We start from the raw sequence: 23,226 nt of genomic DNA, 5'->3' as shown, positions 1-23,226 counted from the left end.
CGCTATCTCTTGATGATAGCTTCGCCTGTGGGTTTCCTTTCGCCTTGCCCTTCATCCTGGGGCTTCTCGTCGGCTTTTGTTCCTCCTCCTGGCTCCTTCACCTCGACCTCAGGCTTAACAGAATTCGCCGCTTTTTTGGGCCCGAGGTCCTCAGGTCCCCTGTCGTCATCGAAAATGATATCCCACCAAGGCCTCTCTCCCTGCTTTCGACACAGGGTATGCCACTCGGCCTCATCGAGCCCCTGGCTCAACGTCTTACGGTCGAAGATGCGAGGGCGCCTCCTCTCGGCGTCGGAGGCAGGAGGCCAGTACACGACGTCCCGTGCCCATGAGCTTGTTGCCTTGATCACTGCCAGAGGGGCGAGCTTTATGGGGCGGACTTCGCGCGCGGCCACAATGTCACGCAGGAAAGGGTGGAACCAGTTCTTATCCCACCACATCTTCAACCGCCAACCCTTCATCCCGTCGCGATGCGCGTTGTGGTGGACGCCGACGGGCATGCGGCCGGTATAATAGTCGGTATAGAGGGGTACGGCGTCCCAGTGTGCAGCCTCGTCCCTGTGCTGCTCCTCCAACTCGACGCCGGCGTGCACGAGGGGCGGCGCAAGGCTGTCAACGTCAGACGGCAGGCCCGTAATGCGCGCTGGCGAAAGGCCACGCTCCTCGCTCGAGACGTTGATGCGCGCCGCGTCGTTGACGGCCATGTACTCGCCGTCATCCTCCTTCGAAGACGGTCGGCACGAAGAGTTCCTGCAAATAGTCGAGACCGAAGGCATACTCCCACGTCTCAGCGGCCGCCACCAAACGGGCCGCCACATCAGGCGGGGTACGCCGTCTCGTTGAAAGGGCTCCCCCCGCGAAGGGCGAGAGCCTGACGCTCGCGCTGCATCGTGCGCCACACCTCCTGCTGGCCGAGAATCTCGCCGAGAAATGCCCTGGTCGCTGAAGAGGTTCTTGCCGGCGTCCTGCCCCTCACGCACCTTGGCGTAGGCCCTCCGGAACGTGCGCAGCACGTCGTCGGCACGGCCGAGCACGGCGCCGCTGTTGATGTATCGTGGCCGTGTGCGGTGCAGGGCGTGCCCGTCACGGTCGGGGTCGCCCTTGTCCGTCTCCGGTCCGTAGAGGTCGGCCCGGGCCGTGCTCTCGGGCAGCACGTCGCAGTGCGTCTCGTGGCCGTCGCGGGGCCGTGGCCAGCATTTTTTCTGGGTGCTCACGATGACGCGCTGGGTCGGGGCGGCGATGGCGTCGGGGGCGTCGGGTGACCAGCCGGCGAGGATGCGGGCGTCGGCGGCGGCGTTCTGGGCGAGGAAGCGCTCGATGAGGACGCGCGGCGGCAGCTGAAACCAGACATCGTAGGCGTCGACGATGAGGACGAGATCGTCGGGCCGCAGCCGCTCGGCGGGCGGAGCCTCCTCGTCCGAGGCGAGGGCCTCGAGGGCGTCGAGCGTGCCGTCGATCTTGCCGAGGTGCGAGCCGCCGAACCAGCCGCCCTGTTTGTGGAAGTCGCGGCCCCAGTTGATGATGAGCGGTGCCGGGTAGCCGTTGGCGACTGTTGATAGAAGCATCTTGCAGAGGTTGGCGCCCGGCTCGTCGGCCGGCACGATGATGCGCAGCCGGCGGTTGTGCGGGTCGGTGTCATCGGCGGCCGGGGGTGTTGGCGCCACGGGTCGGGTCTGCTTGATGTGAGTGCATGTCTTGTACTGGCATGTTCTATCGTGAGGGCGAGATGGCTGGGATACGCCAGGGTGACTTACGCCGACGACGGCGAGGAGCGTGAGGATGACGAGGCTGCCCACCGTGGCGAGGACCGTCTTGAGCGACCACCGACCGAGTCCGCACGGCAGGCAGCGTCCGAGACTTCGTGATAAAGGAACTTGTCGGCTGGTATAGTCTGATTCATCGGATCCCTCCCAGTCTATTTTGTGATACCTAGGACCCTTCTTTGCAGTAAAAGCACCAGCCAACAAGCCGCCGGCGTCACGGAGACTGCTTCTCATGATGAATAGGAAATCTCGTGCAACGACAGCAAGAATGAAACAAAGTAAGCGGTTGTCAGCCGTAAAGTTTCCCGAGGGCCGCGCCGCAGATGGCGAAGAACAGACTGCCGACGTCTCGGCAAAAGACGATGAAAGGACAGTATAGTAGGGCTGGGGAAACGGAGGGGGGTGCGCCTATGCCTTTGAGGCCTCCATGGATGAACACGCCGCGGACGTATATACCTTGCGGTTGTTGTTTGTTGCCTCCTCTAACTGATCGCACAGGCTCGAGACAGGAGGGTCTCTGACGCCGGAACTGAACTCACAGGCCACTACCAGTCTGAAGCAAAAGTCAAGAAAGGAGATAGATGTTAGAAAAGGAACGGGGGTGGGGAGGAAGGGCAGGAGACACGCAAGCCACGCGAGAACAGCGGCAGCACAGAAGCAGGATGTGTAAGATGGATGACTGTCGAGGAGAGGGCAGCTTTTCCAGATCTGCCGTCCAGCGAACGGAACGTCTCCATACCAAGGCGGCGGCAGCAGAAGCAGTAGCAGCAACGGCGGCGAGTGGGCTCTCTTCGTCGAATCGCCGCTTCACTTTACTCAGGACGAGTGATCGCCAGCAGGCCTCGGCAGCTTCGGCGGGGGGGTCCGGGGGGTGGTGGTGACCTTCTACCGCCTGCGTGTCAGAGCACCACCACAGAGACATGGAGAGTACAGTTGCTGGGCGCAGTGCCAGGCGCCGTGCCAGCCGCTTCCATCGTCAGCCCAGCAAAGCAGCCGGTCAGGGGTTGAACTTGGCAGGACGGGGGGAAGAGAAATGCGAATGCGGCCTCCTCTTGATGGGACGTGGCATCAGCGTTGATAGGCGTCGACGATGCAGGGGAGGCTTGGGTTTCTTGGTGGGCGGAAAAGAAGACCCCCTGCTTCTTCTCGGGTCGCTACTCAAGCACCTGTTGGTCGTGCTCGAAGCAGGCTCGGCGCGAAGCTCATTTCTCATCTCGCCATGGAACACTGGGATCCGCTGCTGATGTCGCGGCTATGGCTGCATGACGTTTTCTATCCGGGCGGCAGTTCAACTCGGGGATTAGGATCGCGGCTGACGACTCGTGAAGAGAGAGAGTGTTCTTGCGATCTCGAACTACTTTGACACAAAGATCAATAGGTCACTGGCAGGCTACGTTCTCCTTCATATGAAACCCTTCATGAACCCCTCCGGATGGCGTTGCCGTGGGTTGGGGTTGCCAAGCTGCCGGAACCTGGTAAAATAGAGGAGACATTTGCAGGCTCGTTCGGCCGCTGGAGCCATGGTCTCCAGTGTTTGCTCGCGGTGGAGAAAGAGGCATCGAAAAAGGAGACGAGGCAAGCGAGGGCAGAGAAGAGAGCAGCGGTTGCAGGCTTGCAGCGATCAACAGTCCAAGGTTTGATTTGGTTCCTGGATCTGGATATGGGTTCTGTCCCCCATTTTGTCGCCCGTTCCAACGGTCGTAAGCTGGAAACCCATGAAGCCATGGACCGGGACGTGTCTACTGCCTGAATCGGTCGATGCATGTCATCGTGGTAGCCATGGCAGAAATGCTGAAACGATTGATGGCGAGTCAATAAAAGGATCGGATGACGTCGCCGGTTCTTGGTTCTCGCGCGCCCAGCCTTGGATGCAGTAAGAATCGCTGACCCCCTCACCCCATTCCTACCATCGTCAAGCGAGGCATCGTGGCATTGAACCAGCCGTCAGAGACCAGGTCTGCACGTGGGGTCAAAGCCCAGCGGCTGCTTTGTTGCAGACTTCGGGCCAAGGAATCCCCTTGTCCTGGTTGTTCAACAGACTTCCGGCACGTCCTTTTGCACCCCCAGGGCGTCAGGAGACTGGCGTGCTCCATGGAAGTGCTAAACCCGTTGTAATCTCCATGTAAAATAGCGGTGCTCCGCACACAAGGACCCTGATCTAGCAGCATGGGTGCTTTGCTCATCGTCTCCATCCAATTCCTCTCACAAGGTTTCTTCGTGATGCTGTAAGGGACCAAGGTGCACTGCAAACGGGGGTCCGTGTTGTCATTGAGATTTGCAGGCGCCTGATCGAAAATGTCACAACGATTTCTTCTATCGTCGTCGAGCCTTCATCTCTAGTCTGTCTACCTTCGCGTGGCCCATCTCGAACCCCTATGCATTTCCCACGCCCCAGTGCCAGCCACGACCTGCCCGGCTGCCATTCAGGACATGCCATGTCTCTTGGCGGGGGAAATGGTCTTCTCAAGCGAGTCGAGCAATAGTGCTGAGCGGATTTCATGTCCAATGTATTGGGTCGTAGCGCCGTCGATCGCCATGGTGCCCCCCTGCCCACCGCACGCAGGCTCGTAGGGTGCTCGATTCAGGGTCTGATGTCTGTATCTTGTTCTTCTTTTTCAGCCTGTGAAATCTCTCTTGCTGAGCGACAGGTGCGATAATGGAGCGAGCGCCCCCAGATGAACATCATGTCCATCCATGGCTGAACCGAACACCACAGCGCGAGCCACAGCCAGTTTTCAAGGACCGTGCTTCAAGCGGTCCGCTCACCCCCAGACGAGATGAGATGCCTAGAGCTTCTCCTTCTCCCTCCCAGCCATGGCGACCCAGAGCGACTCGCACGTCGCCACGACATTGCCCTCGGCGTCCCGGATCTCGCCGCGCAGCAGCATCTTGCGCCCGGTAATGGACGCAATGGTGCCGACGCCCAGCACGACGCTCGGCGTCGCGATCGGCCGCAGGTACCGCACGTTCATGGTCGCCGTCGCGGGCTTCATCGTGAAGATGGCGTCGCCGCGCCCGAGGTCCCGGTTGCGCTCGCCCAGCATGCCGAGCAGCTCGTCGAAGAGCAGCGCCGTCACGCCGCCGTGCAGCACGGCCGGGTAGCCTGCCATGCCGGGGCCGAGGGCGAAGAGGACCGAGACTTGCGGGATGGCGGGGCCGCGGGCGCTGCCGTCTGCCTGTTGTTGCTGCTGCTGCTGGTGCCGCTTTGGGGGGTGTTGCGTAAGAAGGCCAGACAGGGCGGGGGATGCGCTCGGCGTGGTCGAGCGTCTTGCCGAAGAAGCGGTCGTGGCGGTTAGGTTTGCCTTCTTCCAGGGGGTCGCGGCTCGGTGGCACGTAGACTGTCGTGTTGGGCGCTGTCAGGAGGGCGTTGCACCAAGGGATCTTGTGAAAGTCGACGCCATTCTGCGACAGCGTCGCACCCTGCGCGGGTCCTTTGAGGGATGCCATGATCAGGAGAAGCGCCGATGGATGATGTCCTAGCAATGTCGAGTCTGTCCCGGGCTAGATGAACGCACGGGGACTGCAGGCCCTTGGTGGAGGCAGCACGCTCAGTCGCTGAAAGTGTAGGTTGGGATTGAGAGCATCGCCTTTCCACGTGTCACGGGGACATGATGTTTGCAGCCGCTTGCTAGATGTGATGTTGGAGGTGCCGTGAGCAACAGTGCTGGTCGAGTGAGCTGAGCCTCGGCACATACATGTAACCCCGCGGCGGTAGTGGAGACGGCGCTAAATTCACCAGCTGGTGACTCTTGTCCATTCTATTTCAGGCCACGCCTTGCTTTTCGATTGTGTTGTTTAGGTCTGATGGCCTATACACGGGTTTGTTCCGTGATGCTCTGGTATCTGTGTTAGTGTCACAGACCTTGTCTTGCCACGCCAGCCATGTGTGAAGGCCTTCTGTGATCCAGAATGATAGGCTCTGTCAGATGGGTGGGTATGTCACCATTCTCATATTCTCCATGCCGGCGACTCGCCGTCATCCCTTTTCGGGTTTCTGAGAAGCCCTCTGCGATATAGGCAAGGAACATTGAATAAGACGATTTACTAAGGTACCTACATAAGGAACATTGAGCGAATGACTGTCACAGCAAACGGATGATGACGGACCAGGCGCAGGATTCAGATGAATCCATGACAGCTGCTCGGAACCCGCGGGGTCCGGCGATGCGCTACCATGATAACCTGTCAAGTAGCCATGCCCTGGAGTGCATTGGTGTGCTAGCTGCTCCACTGATATATGTTCCATAGGGCTGACCGTTTCGAGATGACCTGTCGGATCAGTCGTGCGATGGGCGTTTTTTTAATCCATTGGCGCGCGCGAAATTCGAGCACGTCAGGTATCCTTTCGCAGGCAATACTCTATTCCGATAAGTTCCATTGTATCTCGGTGATCGGCATACTCACATACGTTTTGAAGCCATAACCGCAGCAGTACCGGCGACAGTCATTCATCGACACGAGCGCTAACAGCGCGGCCAAGGCGGGCGATGAACCACCGCGCCACACACGCCTTACGGCGGCCGGGACTAAATGCTGGGTTGATCCCGAGGGCCGCCGGCCACAGGCCCATGCCTTTCGGTTGATACGAGTTTTCAGGACAAAAGTGACAGGATGCCCACTCTTTAAGCTAAATCCAGCACATGGGAGGCTGTGTCTTGGTGAGGCGTACAAAGCTGGTCGTAATGACCAGGAGCCAGAATTCCAACCTCACTTGACCAATCCGCCTCCCAGCCTTTTCCCTAGAACCTACGCGGCATGGGATGCTTAGACTATATTATCAGATTGAAGACAATTTACTGACGAAGCCCTCGATCATTTTCCTCACTCAATCATCTGAGCTTTCACCAAATGCTTCATCACGACGCCTGAGAATAGGCTTTCCTCACTCTCACTCAACCATTTGTGCCAACCAGTCATGAGTTCGGAGCAACAACCGCCCATCGTCGAGGCCGACCCGCGCGGTGACCTCACGCTCAACGTGGGCAACCCGAGCGATGATCCATCTTCGTCACGATGCTTCCTGGTTTGCTCCCGAACCCTCGCCAGGATATCACCCGTCTTCGACCGCATGCTCTACGGCGCCTTTGCCGAGTCCAGGGGCAAGCACACGGCTGAGGCAGCTTGGACTGTAGATCTCCCGGAAGACCCCCCCTTTGCATTCACCATTTTTGTCACGATATCCCACGGCTTTGTTCACAAAGTGCCCCATTCTCTATCTCTCGACGAGCAGTACGGCCTGACTGTCTTGACACACTACTACGATGTCACGCGCATCCTCGCCCCATGGGCCTCCAGATGGATCGCCTCCCTTCACGAACCCAATCCAGGCTCTCCTATCCTTCTCGCAAAGCTTCTATGGATCAGCTGGGAGCTCGGCCGCGGCCCCCTCTTTGAGTCCACCGCACGGCGAATCCTCACAGAAGCCCCCGGCTCTCTCCTCGATCCTGATTCCCCTTTACACACTCTTCAAATGCCTCCTGACATTTTCGGTAAGCTCGAACGCGCCATGTCGTTGTTGGATAGTGCGTAACCCGACGTAACACTCCCTCTCCTCCCGTAAAGACACCAGCTGACATGCCTTTCTCTTCGTCGCTTGACACAGAACGCATAACAGCCATCCGCAAGCAGACCATCCAGGCCATGCTCGACGTCTTCCACGACCTGGCCGAACATCTCGTCACGGTTAACGAGAAGCCGCGGCTGTGTCGCCACGCGTCGTACATGGGGCCCCACTGATGCGAGTCCATGATCCTCGGATCTCTGACGTTCTGTCTCACGCGCGCCGGGCTCTGGCCGCTGCCGGAGGCGGCGGAGGTGGACCACAGCATCTCCGCGCTCTATGAGATCATGGCCAATCTCGTCATCCACGACATCGGCCAGCCGACCAGGGGAGATGCGGATCACAGTAGCTGCAACCCGAGGACGGACATTATGAAGAGGATCAAGGAGACTTTGAGGGAGATGCCGAATCCGGTGCTGGACTCCCACGTGAAGGAGCTGGATAAAAAGATGGCTATGATAAGTCTTTGAGAAGTTCATTTGGCACTCCGAGAGGACTCTGTGTATCTGGCCTTCGTCAATGCCCCGCAGCCGCGCGGCGACATTTTGCAACAAAGGCTTTTTGCGTTTACTGAGTTTAAACTTTTCTATTGGGGCATGAACTTCAAGTGAGTCTCACCCAGATATCCGCATCAATACTGGAGGCGTTGTTCCGACGATATCGTGCGTGGTAGATAGGCATCGGAATAACAACAATTACCACTACATTGCCGCGAAAATTCAAGTACATAGAAAGCCCGCATTTGTCTTCAATCAAATTCACATTTCTCAACTCACGGCCTATTTCCTCCACCCCCGTTAATTCAAGGCGAGTGCCCAATCCGTCTGGACCTCATATGTCAAGCCTTCCTGTTTGAGAAGCCTAAGTAGTGGAAGATATGACCTCTGTTGATTAGGACGCCCATTCCCTGTAGATCAAATATGGGATCTCTTGGCTCGTGAGGGAATGCCGCGCCACGAGAACTCAGAGAACTCGACACAAGCCAGATGTGCAGACCATGGGATGTCCCAACTTCCCTCGAGATGTGTAGAAGCCAACCAGAGTGTTACTCAGACTCGAGACCTTCAGCCAGAGATATCCGGATGGCATGGGTGTCTGCCAATTAGGAGTGAACCTACACTCATTTGTATTCGCAACAGCCACTGCCAGTCACCCCCACTTCGAAGCTCAGGATGTGGAGGCGTGGAAAGTATAGGTCCTGCAGCAGCGTAGCCACATCAATCTATGTCTCCTCCACGAAGTCTGCCCCAAAGCCTGTCATCTGTCGCATATGACCCATGTCCTCTGTGTACCGCCAGGCCTGGCTTATGATGTGGTACGCCGTTATTCGCCAAGGCCGTAGTCTTCGAGGGAGATCCAATTAGACAACCGGTCTAGGTCGCTATGTGAAATCCGCCCGTCTTGCATAGAGCGGTAGGGAAGCCTCCAAAGGCATGCCACTTAGGCGGGCGGGGCCATGGCCATGTGGTACCCCCGTCTCCTGCCAGGCTTGAACCATACGAGGCCTCAGCCCAAACTTCACATGACGAACATTCATTATGTGACATGTTGTCAGGGCGTTGGGTAGAGCAGAGTGAAGAGGTCATCCATTAATGGTCCGCAGGCAATAGAGATAGGTAGGTGTCAGGAGACCCTGCGGGCCCGCCATGCAGGGGGTCGGTCAGGGGGTTAGGGCTACGAGAACTGTATATATATAGGCTGCGGAGGGCCCTCCAAGCTGCGGAGGGCCAGAATCCAGATGTATTACACCCCGATACCTACACTCTACCACCTGCGGACTACGTGCGGAAGACATCTTCACTCTGCTCTATCCAACGCTGTGACAGTAGGGGATCGGAATATATTCGTTTCCCGTAGCGCTTAGACCCTGGTCGACCCCCTGCTTGGCGGCTCCTGGCGGCTCTGCAGGGTCGACTGACAGGTAGCCTCAGGTACAGATCTACTTGCAAACGGCTGACTCCAGCCGTGAAAGTCACCATTTGGCAACGCCAGCCTCACGTCAGTTCTGGCACGCATACATTAGACAGATTGTACTTCGACGATCTATAACCATGCACTGCCGTACTCGAAGGCTTTGAGCGCACAGTGCCTCTCGTCCACGAAGAACGATGCAATGGCCACAAATTGCTGTACCTGCTTGATAGCCCTCACGTCGTCAGAGTCAGACACCTACAAAAGTCAAGAGGCAGCTACTGGCCGGGCTTTTCCAGCCATCGCCCGTTGGCCCCTGAGGCCATTCTTAGCTGCAATGTTATGCGGTTGATGACAGGACGTCCACGACCTGTCACGCCACAGCGCTTGCCGGACTTTCAACACCGTCGGCGCCGAAACAAGCCCCGGCCCCGACTGCAAGATGCACAGCAAATAGAACATTCGCGTCAAAAGGTTCGCCACCTGCCAGCTCAAAAAAACGCCTCTTCAACAAGGCCACAAAACAGGCTCGCAAGGCCATGGTGCAGGCCAAAAAGGTATCGCAATGATGAGGACGAGACTCGAACTCGCGCGGGTTGCCCCACCAGGAAATCTGTTAAGGAGACCTTAACCTGGCGCCATAACCAACTCGGCCACCTCACCGGTGATTGATGAGGGCCGGTTCGGGAGTAGGGACCAAGATGGGCAGGAGGGTGGAGGAAAAGGAGAAAAGCCCGAGTCTGGTTGTGGGCGGCGTGTGAGAATATCGCGCAGCTATGGGGCAAGTGGGCGGTGCGGAGAAGGACGCCATCCAGGCGTGGCGAGTTTTAAGGCTCCAACTCGGGCGTCAGGGTTGGCCCAGTACAACACTCTTGCAACGCACTGGACCATTGATTGGCAATGACATTCAAAATTAGGGGTATCAAGACCACGCGGCCGTTAATCGTACTAGGTATCTAATCATGTCTCGCGAGAAGAGGTCGTAAACTCGTAGCGTATGCCGCGGCAGCAGCGAGGTATCCAAGAAAGAAAAAACGGGACGACAAAAGGGTACAAGGTGAGGGAGCGTCAAAAAAGAAAACCGCACATCCATCGGGCGTCACGACCTGGTGGCATCAGCATGCCCACCACTGAGCACGGCCTTGACCCTTCTCGGATCCTCAACAAAGTCGAGCGCCTGCTCCCTCTTGGTCTTCTGCGCCCGGCCCGCCCAGTCGGAGCGGTCGAGATCGTCGAGGTCGCTGCCGACCGAGCTCAGCGAGCTCATGGAACTCGAGCTCGGGCTCCGGTTCATGACCATGTTGACCCGCTGTCCGGCGGCCTTCTTGTACTCGACCTGCTGCTTCTTCATGGAGACGAGGCGCTCGTCGGCGCAGTGCATCGTGACGACGCCGAGGCCGGGGAAATTATGCTCGAGAAAGTCGCGCAGCAGCGGCAGCACCGACTCGTCGGGCCGGTACGTGCCCGAGTCGTTGTCGATGATGAGCTGGTAGTATGCCGGGTCGTCGGGCGGGGGCTCGGTCGGTGGACCCCCGGGTATGTCTTTCGCGGGATGCGTGTTCTCCGCGGGCTCGGGGTCCGACGAAGCCGATGGTCGGTCGAGGCGACGGATGAAGAATTCGCCCGAGCAGGCAATGTAGGTCGCGACATCGCTGTGCATTGTGTGCTTGCTCAGCATGTCGATACTGAATTCGCTGCCTGTCTCGGTGAAGCGGAACATGCCGTCGAGGGTCAGCACATAGGTGAAGATGCGACCGCCCTCGTCAAAGTGAGCGAGGCGGAGGAACTGCTGCGAGGCTTCCTCGGAGCAGGGGGCAAAGGTGCCAGCCTCGGTCGTCGGACTAAAGTTGTAGACACGGCGGTGCTGTTTGTGGAGCGCCTTGTTGAGGATGCGGCCACGGAGGCCTTTGCCGGCGAACATGAGAGCGATCGAGGGGCGAAACTCAACGTAGCGGTGGTACAACTCAGAGGGGACGGGGCCTGAGAGATGCATCTCGTTGGACTGAAAGCTAGGGTTCGTTAGTGAGTGTCGAGATGGAAACCTGGTAGTATGATGAAGCTCACTCATATTTCTGCATCTTCTTGGGGTCGGGCTCCTCTTCCGAGTGCTCCTGTCTGAGGTCATCCTGGTTGTCCTTGTTGACTTTGGTCCCAGTGAGGCGTCCGATGGTAGGGCTGAAATGCTTAAAGTAGATAGAGGGCCCGATGGTGTACATCTGGGCGTGAGGCGGGTTCGACCGACCGATGACCTGCATGCTGACCCAGAGACTCGGCGTCATGTCGACGTGGGGATCGAAACGGCTGGTGATGGCTTTGCAAAAGTAGGCTCGCTTGCTGCCCATGCGCTTCTTGGCCTTGAACTCGCGCCCCGGCGGCGGGATGCCAGCCCAGTCTTCGCTGACGTGGTTGACTTTGATCGTCACGTTGCCGAGACGGTCGTCCGAGTCGGGATAGTCCTCGTCATAGATGCGGCACTTGAGGGTGAAGCCGGCAGCCGGGACGTTGGCAACGATCCACTGCTCGTCCCAGACGGGCTCGGTCGTGCGGCGCATGGTCTGGGTGCGGCGATAGAGGTCGGGGTCCTCACTGTGTCGTTTCGGCACAGGTGCCTTGAGGGTGGCATGGACAAAGGGGTCGGATGATTGAGTCTTCAGATCGGCAGCAGGCAGGTTGGAGGCGCGGTGGAAGATGAAGCGAACGGTAAAGCCCGGAGGCGCATCGGGCAGAGGCGTCGAGTCGAAGCCGCCGGGCGGGGCATCCTTCAAGTTTTCCTTCAACTTCTTCTTGTGCTCAGCCAGGGCGACTTTGAGGTCGCCAGAATGGTGATGTGGCTTTTGCTGGGGGGCCTTGTGACCAGCAGCAAGTGGATTGGCTTTGCTCTGGACGTGGTCTTCGAGGGCGCCGCTCGGGGTCGGCCCATGGGGCGTGCCATCTCCATGTGGTATGCGATGAACGTTTTCAGCACGGTTGTCTCTCGTTTCGGAATCGATGATTGATGATGGTGCCTGATTCTCGTAGTCTTGGTTCGTCACGTTGTCCGAGGAATGTGGTGTTGGTGTTTCCTCTTTATTCGTCGTCCCTTCCTCGACGACTGCGACGGGGTGGGGACCGTCAGGCCCGTTCGCTCGTGTCTCGCCGGCCATGTTCCTCCACTATTTTCTTCCGATCCGCTCGGCGTCGGGATCCTGCCTGCAGGCGCCAAATGACGAACGAGGTCTCCGCGGAACAGATGGACCGGGCCGTGGGCGGGGTTGTCGTAGAGGGAGCTCGGCGATGCGTGGTCGCACAAAGCGCGAACTCTAGCGTGAGGTGGGACGATGGGCTCTTGGCCTGGGGTGCTTGTGACTTAGGTAAGCAGGCTTAAGTCAGTCATCAGAGCAAGTGCCTCTGCGAACGCTCCGAGGAGAAGAGCAAGACGGTTCCATATGAATGCTTTGCCATAGGGAGAGAAAAAATAGCAAAAACACGTCGACTCTGCACCGCTTGCCAGCCACGCAGCCTCGACCATGTGCCCTGCGTCCTTGGAGGGGTGCCGCGCTGCCGAAGTGGAGTATAGGCGTCGCAATCCCCCCAAGCCGCTGGCCGAGAATCTGACGTCATTTGCATTGGTGTCTGGTGACAGCTTCCGCCATGGGCGTATCTTTGGGGAGTTTGGGCAGTGGATTCAGTGGGCGGTGTCAGAAGCTGTCCACTGGTCTCAGCGCCCCTCGCTGAAAGATCTTGCCCTGTGATGCCCTGTGCCTTCGCTTGAGGACCTCTCCACGGCAAACCTCATCTGCACCACGTCCACCTCGACCTCCCTCATCAGCCCTGCCACTGCCAGCCACTCTGCCACTCAGTCACATCGAGTCACGTTGGTGCGTCGCCCTGCCGCCCGAGCCGTTCATTGCTACCCTTGTCATTCGGGAATAATCACCACTAGCTTCTTAACCCTTAACCGCTGTACAATCTCTGTCGATCGGTACGCCTGCCGCCAAAGCTAACAACCTGCCTTGCACCCCAGCCGTCAACTGTCAGGTGCAGGAGATTACGTTCGAGTGGCTGTCTTTGGGATCCTTGGAACAAGCCTCGCTGCCGGCCTGGGCCCTCGTACTCACCCGTCCATCCTCACCCACCGTCACGGAGGTCCACACCTTCCCCACGATGCCACGCGTACTCAATACAGCAGGCGAGCACAGCTTTCCAGCCTGAGTTGCGTGAAGCTGACACATGCAGCACAGCATGGTATGTATGCACGCCTGAACACTGTCTTGCCTGCGTCCTCCAATACCCTGCCATGGCTGACACCCTATGAGCCTTGCTGATCCGTCTTGCCTAGCAATACTTGTCGATCTCGCAAGGTCAAATGTCAGTCGATCCCCAGGAGCCTCCGTCTGCGAGAGCCGAGCCGCTGATCGTTCGACCCAGGCGATGAACGACAGCCCATCTGTCAGCGATGCTCTATCGCCGGCCGCTACTGCGAGCGAACCGCACGCCCAACTCGTCAGCCTCTCCCCGAAAGGAGAGACCGTGGGCATGGAGACGCAGTCAGGGGTAGGCTTCCGAGTCGGAGAGCCCGTATTGCTTCTAGAATCTAATCACCGCCAGGCCCCAGCCCGAAATGGCCATCGCCGGACAATCCTCGCAAGGCGCTCGCGTCGCCAGACATCGCCCGTATTTTCCACCATTACATCATCGAGATAGCCCCGTGGTATGACCTCAGCGATCCGGCATCCAGCTTTGCTACGAGGCTCCCTCGGCTCGCGTTGGAGATGCCCCTGCCGTTCAGCGCCATCATCGCCCAGGCGGCCATGCAGATCTGCCAGACCACGGCGCCGAGCAAACGACCAGTTGCTGAATTCTACCACGGCCATTGCGTTCGGCTCCTCATCGAGCTACGTAACGACTGCGGCTCGGTCGAGTCCGAAACTGCCCTGGCCGCTGTGTGTCTCCTGCGGTCGTACGAGATTCTCGACGGTAAGCAGTGGAAGTTGCCTCTCAAGCTGGGCATGGTGGCTGAATAGGCAACAGAGGAGGTCGATCCAAATAGACACCTGCACGGGGCCTACTCGCTAGCCTCACGCCAAAAGCTGCTGCTGGATAACGGCTTCCGCACGCTGTCGAGTGCGGGGTTCTGGAACTATCTTCGCGAGGACATTACCTACAGCTTGTTCGAGGAGCAGCCCCTGAAGATGGATCTCGAGAACATTCCCGTGCCGACGCAGCATCTGGAGGATCATGACCATCTCAACGCCATATCTCTCGTCCTCGGCCGCATCCTCAACGCTCACTTCAACGATGGCTCTCCCGGCCGAGATCAGCCTGTGTCTGTCTCCGCCATGTTGCACATGCTGCGATCCTGGCAAAAGGCCCTGCCGCGTCATTTTGAGCCGCTGTGTATGGATAACAGTCGCCCGAGCGGTGCCCTGCCCTCGGTTTGGATGCTTGGGGACTGTCATGGTGGGTGCCTGCAACTTTGCCAAGAACCGGTCTAACATTGCGTAGCTGCTGCACGACAATACTTCCTGGTATCCATCATGGTGCTCTGCATGATCATGCCACTCGAAACGTTGACCGAGATCTTGCAACTGGTTGAGCTTGACCTTCCCTCCAGTCCGTCTCGAGAAGACATTTTGGAAACCTGCGCTCTCGAGGTATGCGGCTTGGCCTTCACGGCAAAGTCGAATCCTGTTCTGGTCAATGCCTTTGGGCCCATATCGTACTGTGAGTTTGCCTTTGCTCGCCAGGTTGCCATAAGGAAGTGCTGACACCACTGAAAGGTGCGAGACACATACGCGTAGAAGCGTCTCGGCAGGAACTCCTGCGGTGTCTGGCTCCTTGCAAGAAGACCGTCGGGTGGCCTGTTCAACGACTGATGGACGACTTGCAGAGTCGGTGGCGTGTGTCCCCGGCATGAAGGTTTCGGGAGAAACTTGCTTCTGGCTAAGTTTTCGTAATTGTAGGTCATAATTCTCTTGGCGAACTTGAGTTTGGTCCTTTCTGGATCATGAGTGGTGGCGTTGAGCCAACCCCGAGTTCGAGCTTGGTTGTCTGGGTGTCGCGTTTTATACGACAGGCGACGACGTCATAACTAGTTCACGGAGATCCATTGTCAAATATTCGAAATCCTCAGAAATTACAGCGTTGACGATTTCATTGGTTTCTGGGCTTTGCTTCATCGATTGACCATACTTCAACCCAGGGTTTCGAGCAGCAGGCTGGCTAATCGAGGATGTCGAAAAGTCATGGCTACCCTTGTGGGCCATCACCTTGATTGATCATCCCATCGGTAACACAGAGATAGAAAGAGAAGCTGAATTCTCGAACCAGGGAGCTGGCTGTGCGTAAATCCACCAAGAAGGTCGGGTAGTTATCGAAGACGTTGTGCCATATATTTTATCGACGGTTTGAGCCCAGATGGAGTATGACACTCGCATCCTTAAAGCCTGTGGTGAAGATGGTCTATTCAACTACAACCAGGGCAACCTCTAGCAGGATCCGCCATCTGCAACCGAATACACCTTGCCCAGGCCCTTCTGAGGGCCAACAAGGTCACTTTGACGCCGACTTTGCTCACCCCTCTCCGGTTGACTCCCGCCAATGGCTCGACGCAGATCTGGCTCGGTGCCCACAAACAACGATACTTCTGCCCAGAAAGGTGCCCGCGGCGACGTGACAGCAACTGCATCAAGACGCAACTTTTCGAGATGAGTCGAACTGTCCGTGGACTCTGCCAACCAGTTGTCAAGAAGGGTGTGAGATTGACGCCTCTGGGACGCCGTGGCGCCCAACTTAAACGAGGACGTCAAGGTCGTGCTGACCATGATACACTTTGCACCTTGATACCGCAACCAGATGAGGCTGCCGTTCGCTAGAATATGACTCCGATCTTCGAGGGACAAAATTGTGGACTCAACGCTGCGGTGGACTGGGGATGGCTGGACGATTTGGCGCCTGGTCATCTTGGCGAGGATTCGGGAACAGTAATGACTTCGATCAGGCGCTGCAAGAGAGCCGCCATTGGAGAATGTCGTCAAATGGTCGCATAGAGCATGAAGCAAAAGATGACACTCACGAGGCCTGACACTTGGTGTCTTGGCCAGAAGGCTAAGTCAGACTGTTCTGTGGCAACCCCTGCGGATACCTTTTACGAGGTGAGTTTAGGCATGCCAGGAAGGACATCAATGGCAAACCTTCACAGCCTGCAGACACAACTTTTTTTTGCCATCGTAATTTCGCACACTGTCCTGTCGGAGAAACAGGAAGGGCAGACATATATAAGAAGGTCGACGGCCGCCTTGACGAACTTCTTCCTCAGATCCATCCCCTGATTACTACCATCAAGACTTGAGTAATCTACTCCCCTCCCACGCAAAAGCAAACCACCACATCGGCTATCGATACCAAACCATCGTCATGAAGGTCAACACCCTCGCCATCATGGCCGCCTGCGCCCTCGCCCAGACCGTCGCCGGCGGCCCCATCCCCCCTCCCTCCAAGGTCGCCAGCGCCGCCAACTCCACCATCGCCGCCAACTCCACCAACACCACCAACACCAACACTACCAACACCAACACCACTGCCCCCACCCCCCTCGGCGAGGGCAAGGAGCTCCCCTTCCTCACGACCCTCAAGAGCAGCAAGAAGCTGCAGGACTCGATCCTGCCCAAGATCGGCAGCAACATCGACCTCGGCAAGGCCAACACAATGCAGGACCTGATCAGCCAGCTCTCGGACACCGAGGTCGCCCGCCTCACGTCCGTCTTCGACGAGCAGGACATGGCCCGCCTCACCACCAGCGGCTTCAACGAGGCCGACCTCGCCAGGCTCGCCAGCCTGCCCGCTCCCGTGCCCGCTCCGGCCTCGGCTCCCGCTCCGGCCCCTGTTCCCGCGCCCGCCACCTTTCTTTCGACCCCCGACTCCAAGCAGGAAAAGTTCGTCCAGGACAGCAGAGACTTCAGCCAAGCCGTCGCCGGGCTCTTCGACGAAGCCGCCACCGACCAGGAGCAGCAGCTCATCTTCGACAACGTCCTCAGCTTCCTCGGCCTCGAGGCCGACGACGTCTTCGACCCGGCCAAGGTGGAGGACGCCCTGCTGGGCAAGATGTCGGAGGACGTCGTCGAAGACGCGCCGTTTTGAAGACGGTCGCGAGCCTGCCGTCGTCAAGTGGGGCGAGCCGAAGGAGGAGAAGGCCAAGGGGAACAGGTGGACGCGGACGGGCAAGAACATCTGCCTCTATGACCGTGAGGACTTGTCTGGCTGCCGGCGGCCGTCGGCGCACGACGGCCACAAGGAGCTCTACGAGGAGGCTGGGAGGTTTATTGCGCAGTGAGAAAAGGATTACAAGGAGCAGTTGGAAATCACGAAGGAGCTGGCTGAGAAGGAGGAGCGCGAGGAGCGCGATGCCATGGAGAAGGCCAAGAAGGCGAAGGGCATGAAGAAGATGGCTTAGACGGTTAGTCCGACTGAGTCAAGTGTGAGTGGCAGTGATCAGACGGATGCTTAGTTTTGCTTGGGCGGAGCCATCATCCCTGAAGTCTCCCACTGGTGTTAGCAGGAAGAGTCGTCGTCCTAGTTTTATCAGTCACAACAGATCATCAAACGAATACTGGTCCAGTGAAGTGGAGATGAAGTGTGGTTTCATTAATATCAACATTCAAACATTTCGTCGTTTACTTCTTAGGGGCGTTTACAGGCGGCTCGACGTCTTGACGGCAGGCGCCTTCTTGACATCGAAGCGGTCGAGGTTCGAGACCTTGGTCCACGCCGCGACAAAGTCGTTGACAAACTTCTTCTCGCCGTCGGCGCTGCCGTACACTTCGGCAAGGGCGCGCAGCTCGGCGTGGGATCCGAAAACGAGATCCGCACGCGTGGCAGTCCACCTCTTGTCGCCAGTCTTGCGGTCGCTACCCTCGAAGAGCTCGTCGTCGCTGCCGGTAGCCTTCCATGCCGTGCTCATGTCGAGCAGGTTGACAAAGAAGTCGTTGGACAGCTGGCCGGGGCGCTTGGTCAGGACGCCATGCTGGGATCCGTCGTAGTTGGTGTTCAGAACGCGGAGGCCACCGACGAGGGCGGTCAGCTCAGGCGCCGACAGCGTCAGAAGGTGAGCACGGTCAACAAGGAACTGCTCAGTCTTGACGCGGTCGGTCGAGTGGCCGTAGTTGCGGAAGCCGTCGGCGAAAGGCTCGAGGTGGCTGACGGACTCAATGTCGGTCTGCTCCTGCGTGGCGTCGCCACGGCCAGGAGTGAAGGGGACGGTGACGCTGTGGCCGGCGGCCGAGGCAGCCTTCTCAACAGCGGCATTACCGGCCAGGACGATCAAGTCGGCGAGAGACACCTTCTTGCCACCCTGCTGAGCGTCGTTGAAGCTCTTCTGCACACCCTCGAGGGCCTGCAGAACCTTGGCCAGCTGGGCGGGGTTGTTGACCTCCCAGTCCTTCTGAGGGGCGAGGCGGATACGAGCGCCGTTGGCACCACCGCGCTTGTCGCTGCCACGGAAGGTAGAAGAAGCTCCCCAGGCAACAGAGATGAACTGCGAGGGCTCAGGTCCGGAGGAGAGGATCTCCTTCTTGAGAGCGGCAACATCGCTCTCGTCGATCAGAGGGTGGTCAACAGCGGGGATGGGGTCCTGCCACAGGAGGTCTTCGGCAGGGATTTCAGGGCCGAGGTAGCGAGCCTTGGGGCCAAGGTCACGGTGAAGGAGCTTGAACCAGGCGCGAGCGAAAGCATCGGCAAACTGGTCTGGGTTCTCGAGGAAACGGCGAGAGATCTTCTCGTACTCGGGATCGAAGCGCAGGGACAGATCGGTGGTGAGCATGGTAGGGCGGTGCTTCTTGGACGAGTCGTAGGCATCGGGAATAATCTCGTCATCCGTCTTGGCCACCCACTGGTTGGCGCCAGCAGGGCTCTTGGTGAGCTCCCACTCGTACTTGAAGAGGTACTCGAAGTACTTGTTACTCCACTTGGTCGGGGTCGCGGTCCAGGTGACCTCGAGACCGCTGGTGATGGTGTCGGGACCCTTGCCAGACTTGTATCCGTTCTGCCAGCCGAAACCCTGAGCCTCAAGAGGGGCACCTTCGGGCTCGGCACCGATCTTGTCGTTGGGGCCGGCGCCGTGGGTCTTGCCGAAGGAGTGGCCACCAGCAATAAGAGCGACGGTCTCCTCGTCGTTCATGGCCATGCGGCCAAAGGTGGTGCGGATGTCGTGGGCAGCAGCAACAGGGTCGGGGTTGCCATCGGGGCCCTCGGGGTTGACGTAGATCAGACCCATGTGGGCAGCACCGAGAGGCTTCTGCAAGTCACGGGTGTGGATGCCCTTATCGTGGCCCTCGTCGGTGACGAGGCTACCGGGGCCCTTGTCGCCCTTGTTGCCACCAGAGTAGCGGACGTCGTTGCCGAGCCAAGTGGTCTCGCCACCCCAGTAGACCGACTCGTCGGCCTCCCAGACGTCGGCACGGCCACCGGCGAAGCCAAAGGTCTTGAAGTCCATCGACTCGAGGGCGACATTGCCGGTCAGGAGCAGCAGATCAGCCCAGGAAATCTTGTTGCCGTACTTCTGCTTGATGGGCCACAACAGACGACGAGCCTTGTCGAGCGAGACGTTGTCGGGCCAGCTGTTGAGGGGAGCAAAACGCTGCTGGCCCTGACCGCCACCACCGCGGCCGTCAAAGACGCGGTAGGTACCGGCGCTGTGCCAGGCCATGCGAACGAAGAGACCTCCGTAGTGACCAAAGTCGGCGGGCCACCAGTCCTGGGAGTCGGTCATGAGGTCCCTGAGATCCTTCTTGACGGCATTGTAGTCGAGGCTGTTGAAGGCAGCAGCATAGTCAAAGTCGCTGCCGAGGGGGTTCGTGACATCTGTGTGCTGACGGAGAATGTTGAGCTTCAGAGCATTGGGCCACCAGTCACGGTTGCGGGTGCCGCCGCCGCCGACATTGTTGAGGCGATGGACGGGGCACTTGCTCTCCGACTCGGCCATGTTGGGTGAGTCGGTGTGGTTGTGTCTGCGGTTGATCAAGTGTGATTGAAGATGTACTCGATGATACCTGGTCGAGGTGGCAGGACGAGGTATGGCGAGGAATCTGGAGGAGGAGGAGGAAAGACACAGGGAAGGAAGGAGAGGAGGGGTACGGAGAAGGGGCATGAAGAAGTTTCGTCAGGGGGGGGCAAAATGGCGGAAGCAGGGTCCTTTATGAGGGCAGCACGTCAGGCAAGGGAGAAGGAGGGAGGAGAGTGAGGGGGGCGGGCAAAGAGAAACGGGGTGGTGCCTTCCAAGTGAACAGAAAGAAGGTAGGTATGCATGCATGCACTTGTTCTCAGACGTGGTAGCTGCGACCCCGCATTGCAAGGTCGGTCGTGGCCATCGGGGCGCGCAGACGCACCCGTTTGGGCAATGTTCAGTGAGGAGCATGAGGAGCATGAGGAGCATGACGAATCCCTTGCTCCCCGTTGGCTGGCGTTCTGGCCGAAAACATAAATTTGTCATTTGTCAGGGAAGGTCCGACATACATCGCGGCTTCCCAGCAGACCCAGGTGTCGGACTAGTTGGCAGAGGAGGGGCAACCTGATGCATGATGCAATGACTGGCTGGGTCCCCCGTCTGGACCTGCCGTGCGGGGGAAAGCTAAGAATAGGCCCCGCTGCGGCGGTGTGAGGGTGGGCTGTCGCCATCAAGGTCCGCCATGGCGTACCGAGGAAGGAAGGCGGGCGGGCATCAAAGTCGGGGGTGGGCACCCGGGGTATAAAGGACCCAGCTCTCGTCCGAGTTGCTTCGAGAAAGGGAACTTGAGTGTTGGGCAAGTTGCTTGTCGTCGATTGGGATTGTCTGGGCAAGTGGGAGCTTGGGGACCTTGAAAACGCACCTCGGCCGACGCATCGATTTCTTGTCTGTGTCGCCTCGCAGTGGCAGGTGTAGTCGCGGTGGGGCTCGCATGGTGAGGGGCAAATTCTGGCCATTCACAGGAGCCCGGTCGTCGAGCCGTCAGCTGCCGAACGCCATCAGAGTTCGTGCTATCCCTGTTGCGACGTCCCAAGAAACGTGGGAAACACCGAGAGAATACCGAGTAGGGGCTGCGGAACGTCCTCGGAACCCCCAAGGCTACGTAGGTACGTACTCTTTCCTCTCCATGTCTGGATATCGATTCAACCACAGCCGGCCATCTCGGACCTTCGCAGTAGTGGTCAGACTGTGGCAAAGCACCACCATCTTACTCGCTGCGAGGTCAGTCGGGTCATCAAAGGGTGCTCGTCGCGGCCAATCGATCGTGGACTGCTCAACCACCCTGTCATGGTCCGAACTCCCCTCTACCCGGCCCGGTCTGTGAGCCTCGAGATATTCATCTGATGGGATTCATTGCCCTGCACTGCGCACTCTGTTTCGATATCAAGATCGGACATGCTTCCTGGCACATCTCTTTTTCCACCATGAGACCCTGTCATTGCATAGACTGTCCCCATCGTTGACAAGAACGCCGGGCCAAATCCTCTTTCTCGGGCACGGTATTCACATCTGGCTCAAGTCTTGTTCGTATTGGCTCAGTGCTTACCGCACATCGAGTCACAAAGACGCAAAGCGACCCTCCAAGGGTGGTATTCTTACACGCCACGTGCGCAGCCGAGGAGCCTAGTGGCCTACGGATTCATAGTCAGCCGATCACAGTTTGACAGAACGTTGAGGTACATGTAGCACGATCTCGACCCACGCGCGATTTACCACGCGTCCCCCTGCAAGCTGGGTTGAGCGTGAAGCGAAACCATCGCGCAGTCACGTGTAAGGGTGTCGACAGCTAGACCAAGGCCAACGGCCATCTTAATTGAGCAAACAAGCCTGACAAGAGTGGGGGCGCCAATGTGAAGTATTCGATCAACAGATACCTATCTCGCTCATATTCCCAGGACACTCTAAAGCCACGGCCGAGCCGAGCGTGTCGGGCACCGTCGTCACCGAACGGCGTTGGCGGTCCAGCAGCGCCGCTGGTTTCTTACGACATGACCTGCCCCAAATGGTTGCAGAACAGTAAAGGCTCGAGAGTTGCCTGCAGTCTCTCGCCGAGGATCCGAAATCATTCGCCACCTAACCTTGACTTTTATGTGATACCGCCGGGGCACTGTGACGTCGCCTACAACGAAACGGTGTTATCAAATCGTGCATTGGCTCTGCCCAAGCCAGGCAGCATCGCTGAGCTTGCCTCGCCATCTGCCAAGTTGGCTTCACCATTAGACACCCACCCACGCTCCGTATGCTTGCGGCGTTTCCCGCATCGGAGGACGACTAGTCAGACATTGGACTACAGGACGTTCGCTGGCGTAACATCGGATCAATATCGGAGGATCTGCCTCTGGCAAAGGCTTCCGCTGAGGTCCTCATAGCCTTTGAGGTGAATGGTCGGACTCTTGGAAAGGAAAGAGGCGGACCTGCAAGGCTTGTGGTACCCGGCTGATTCGCGCGGGCGCCGTAGTTGAGGGCCCCGAAGTGGCTGTCGGCGGCTGAGCTCGATGCCACGAGCCTGTCGCCCAGGGTTTGGTGAAATCGGACGCGGAACCCAAATGGGTTGAGGCAATAACTAAAGAGAGAGACGATTCAGCTGGAAGAAGTGGTCAGTATCAATAAAGCTTGCTAGTGATGGGCCCAAGCTGATGGCCCGCGCTGTCTCTGCCTCTGATCAAGAGCAGCCGCTCATGGCACGGCGCAAACATGTGCACTTGATCTCTATGAGAGTGACGGCCCCAACTGATCTTATGAATGCATGTTATCATCCTACGCCGGAGCAGACTTTGCAAGCGAACATTGACATCCACGCTTGAGATGCTATCAAGAAGACAACGCCAATACTATACGACGATCCTCGAGCAAGCTGGCCACCGCCCCCAGATAAATGACCAGGGGTGGAGCGATAGGACCTCATGTATTGACTGACCGGCACAAGACAGACTGTCGTCCTCTACACCCCAAACTAATAGCGCGTGAAACTCATCCCTGATGAGATGGTTCTGGTACGTCTCGCACGATCGAAT

The 23,226-nt window shown here is 58.2% G+C and overlaps 9 protein-coding genes and 1 non-coding gene across 10 annotated transcripts; 5 read left to right on the top strand and 5 right to left on the bottom strand.

Annotated features, from left to right (window-relative positions):
* Positions 1 to 2: 2 nt before the first annotated feature.
* Positions 3 to 1,997, bottom strand: VDAG_02841 (uncharacterized protein; the record flags this gene model as incomplete). The annotated part of the gene is made up of 4 exons (XM_009653494.1): positions 3 to 750; positions 831 to 919; positions 981 to 1,673; positions 1,755 to 1,997. 4 exons carry the CDS (start codon positions 1,995 to 1,997, stop codon positions 3 to 5), a joined length of 1,773 nt encoding a protein of 590 aa, XP_009651789.1.
* A 1,198-nt stretch (positions 1,998 to 3,195) lies between these two features.
* On the top strand, positions 3,196 to 3,513 carry VDAG_02840 (uncharacterized protein; the record flags this gene model as incomplete). The annotated part of the gene is made up of 1 exon (XM_009653493.1): positions 3,196 to 3,513. One exon carries the CDS (start codon positions 3,196 to 3,198, stop codon positions 3,511 to 3,513), a length of 318 nt encoding a protein of 105 aa, XP_009651788.1.
* Positions 3,514 to 4,549: 1,036 nt separating this feature from the next.
* On the bottom strand, positions 4,550 to 5,831 carry VDAG_02839 (uncharacterized protein; the record flags this gene model as incomplete). Its single annotated transcript, XM_009653492.1, has 4 exons — positions 4,550 to 5,116; positions 5,459 to 5,489; positions 5,626 to 5,682; positions 5,821 to 5,831. The coding sequence occupies 4 exons, from the start codon at positions 5,829 to 5,831 to the stop codon at positions 4,550 to 4,552; spliced, it is 666 nt and encodes a 221-aa protein (XP_009651787.1).
* An 847-nt stretch (positions 5,832 to 6,678) lies between these two features.
* On the top strand, positions 6,679 to 7,793 carry VDAG_02838 (uncharacterized protein; the record flags this gene model as incomplete). Its single annotated transcript, XM_009653491.1, has 3 exons — positions 6,679 to 7,285; positions 7,366 to 7,445; positions 7,506 to 7,793. 3 exons carry the CDS (start codon positions 6,679 to 6,681, stop codon positions 7,791 to 7,793), a joined length of 975 nt encoding a protein of 324 aa, XP_009651786.1.
* A 2,007-nt stretch (positions 7,794 to 9,800) lies between these two features.
* VDAG_20102 lies at positions 9,801 to 9,897 on the bottom strand. Its single transcript has one exon. It is a non-coding gene; the product is annotated as a tRNA-Leu (tRNA).
* Positions 9,898 to 10,333: 436 nt separating this feature from the next.
* Positions 10,334 to 12,377, bottom strand: VDAG_02837 (C2 domain-containing protein; the record flags this gene model as incomplete). Its single annotated transcript, XM_009653490.1, has 2 exons — positions 10,334 to 11,243; positions 11,299 to 12,377. 2 exons carry the CDS (start codon positions 12,375 to 12,377, stop codon positions 10,334 to 10,336), a joined length of 1,989 nt encoding a protein of 662 aa, XP_009651785.1.
* Positions 12,378 to 13,455: 1,078 nt separating this feature from the next.
* VDAG_02836 (uncharacterized protein) lies at positions 13,456 to 15,089 on the top strand (the record flags this gene model as incomplete). Its single annotated transcript, XM_009653489.1, has 7 exons — positions 13,456 to 13,462; positions 13,553 to 13,581; positions 13,642 to 13,760; positions 13,829 to 14,190; positions 14,245 to 14,610; positions 14,719 to 14,867; positions 15,015 to 15,089. 7 exons carry the CDS (start codon positions 13,456 to 13,458, stop codon positions 15,087 to 15,089), a joined length of 1,107 nt encoding a protein of 368 aa, XP_009651784.1.
* A 1,540-nt stretch (positions 15,090 to 16,629) lies between these two features.
* VDAG_02835 (uncharacterized protein) lies at positions 16,630 to 17,352 on the top strand (the record flags this gene model as incomplete). The annotated part of the gene is made up of 1 exon (XM_009653488.1): positions 16,630 to 17,352. The coding sequence occupies one exon, from the start codon at positions 16,630 to 16,632 to the stop codon at positions 17,350 to 17,352; it is 723 nt and encodes a 240-aa protein (XP_009651783.1).
* A 550-nt stretch (positions 17,353 to 17,902) lies between these two features.
* Positions 17,903 to 20,345, bottom strand: VDAG_02834 (peroxidase/catalase; the record flags this gene model as incomplete). Its single annotated transcript, XM_009653487.1, has 1 exon — positions 17,903 to 20,345. The coding sequence occupies exon 1, from the start codon at positions 20,189 to 20,191 to the stop codon at positions 17,903 to 17,905; it is 2,289 nt and encodes a 762-aa protein (XP_009651782.1). The 5' UTR covers positions 20,192 to 20,345.
* A 798-nt stretch (positions 20,346 to 21,143) lies between these two features.
* On the top strand, positions 21,144 to 21,839 carry VDAG_02833 (uncharacterized protein; the record flags this gene model as incomplete). The annotated part of the gene is made up of 2 exons (XM_009653486.1): positions 21,144 to 21,318; positions 21,601 to 21,839. 2 exons carry the CDS (start codon positions 21,144 to 21,146, stop codon positions 21,837 to 21,839), a joined length of 414 nt encoding a protein of 137 aa, XP_009651781.1.
* Positions 21,840 to 23,226: the final 1,387 nt, after the last annotated feature.

This window comes from Verticillium dahliae, genomic scaffold, assembly GCF_000150675.1.
Source record: "Verticillium dahliae VdLs.17 supercont1.4 genomic scaffold, whole genome shotgun sequence".
NCBI classification, from domain to species: Eukaryota; Fungi; Ascomycota; class Sordariomycetes; order Glomerellales; family Plectosphaerellaceae; genus Verticillium; species Verticillium dahliae.
Note: the sequence above shows the minus strand (reverse complement) of the source record. Positions and strands in the feature narration are given on the sequence as shown.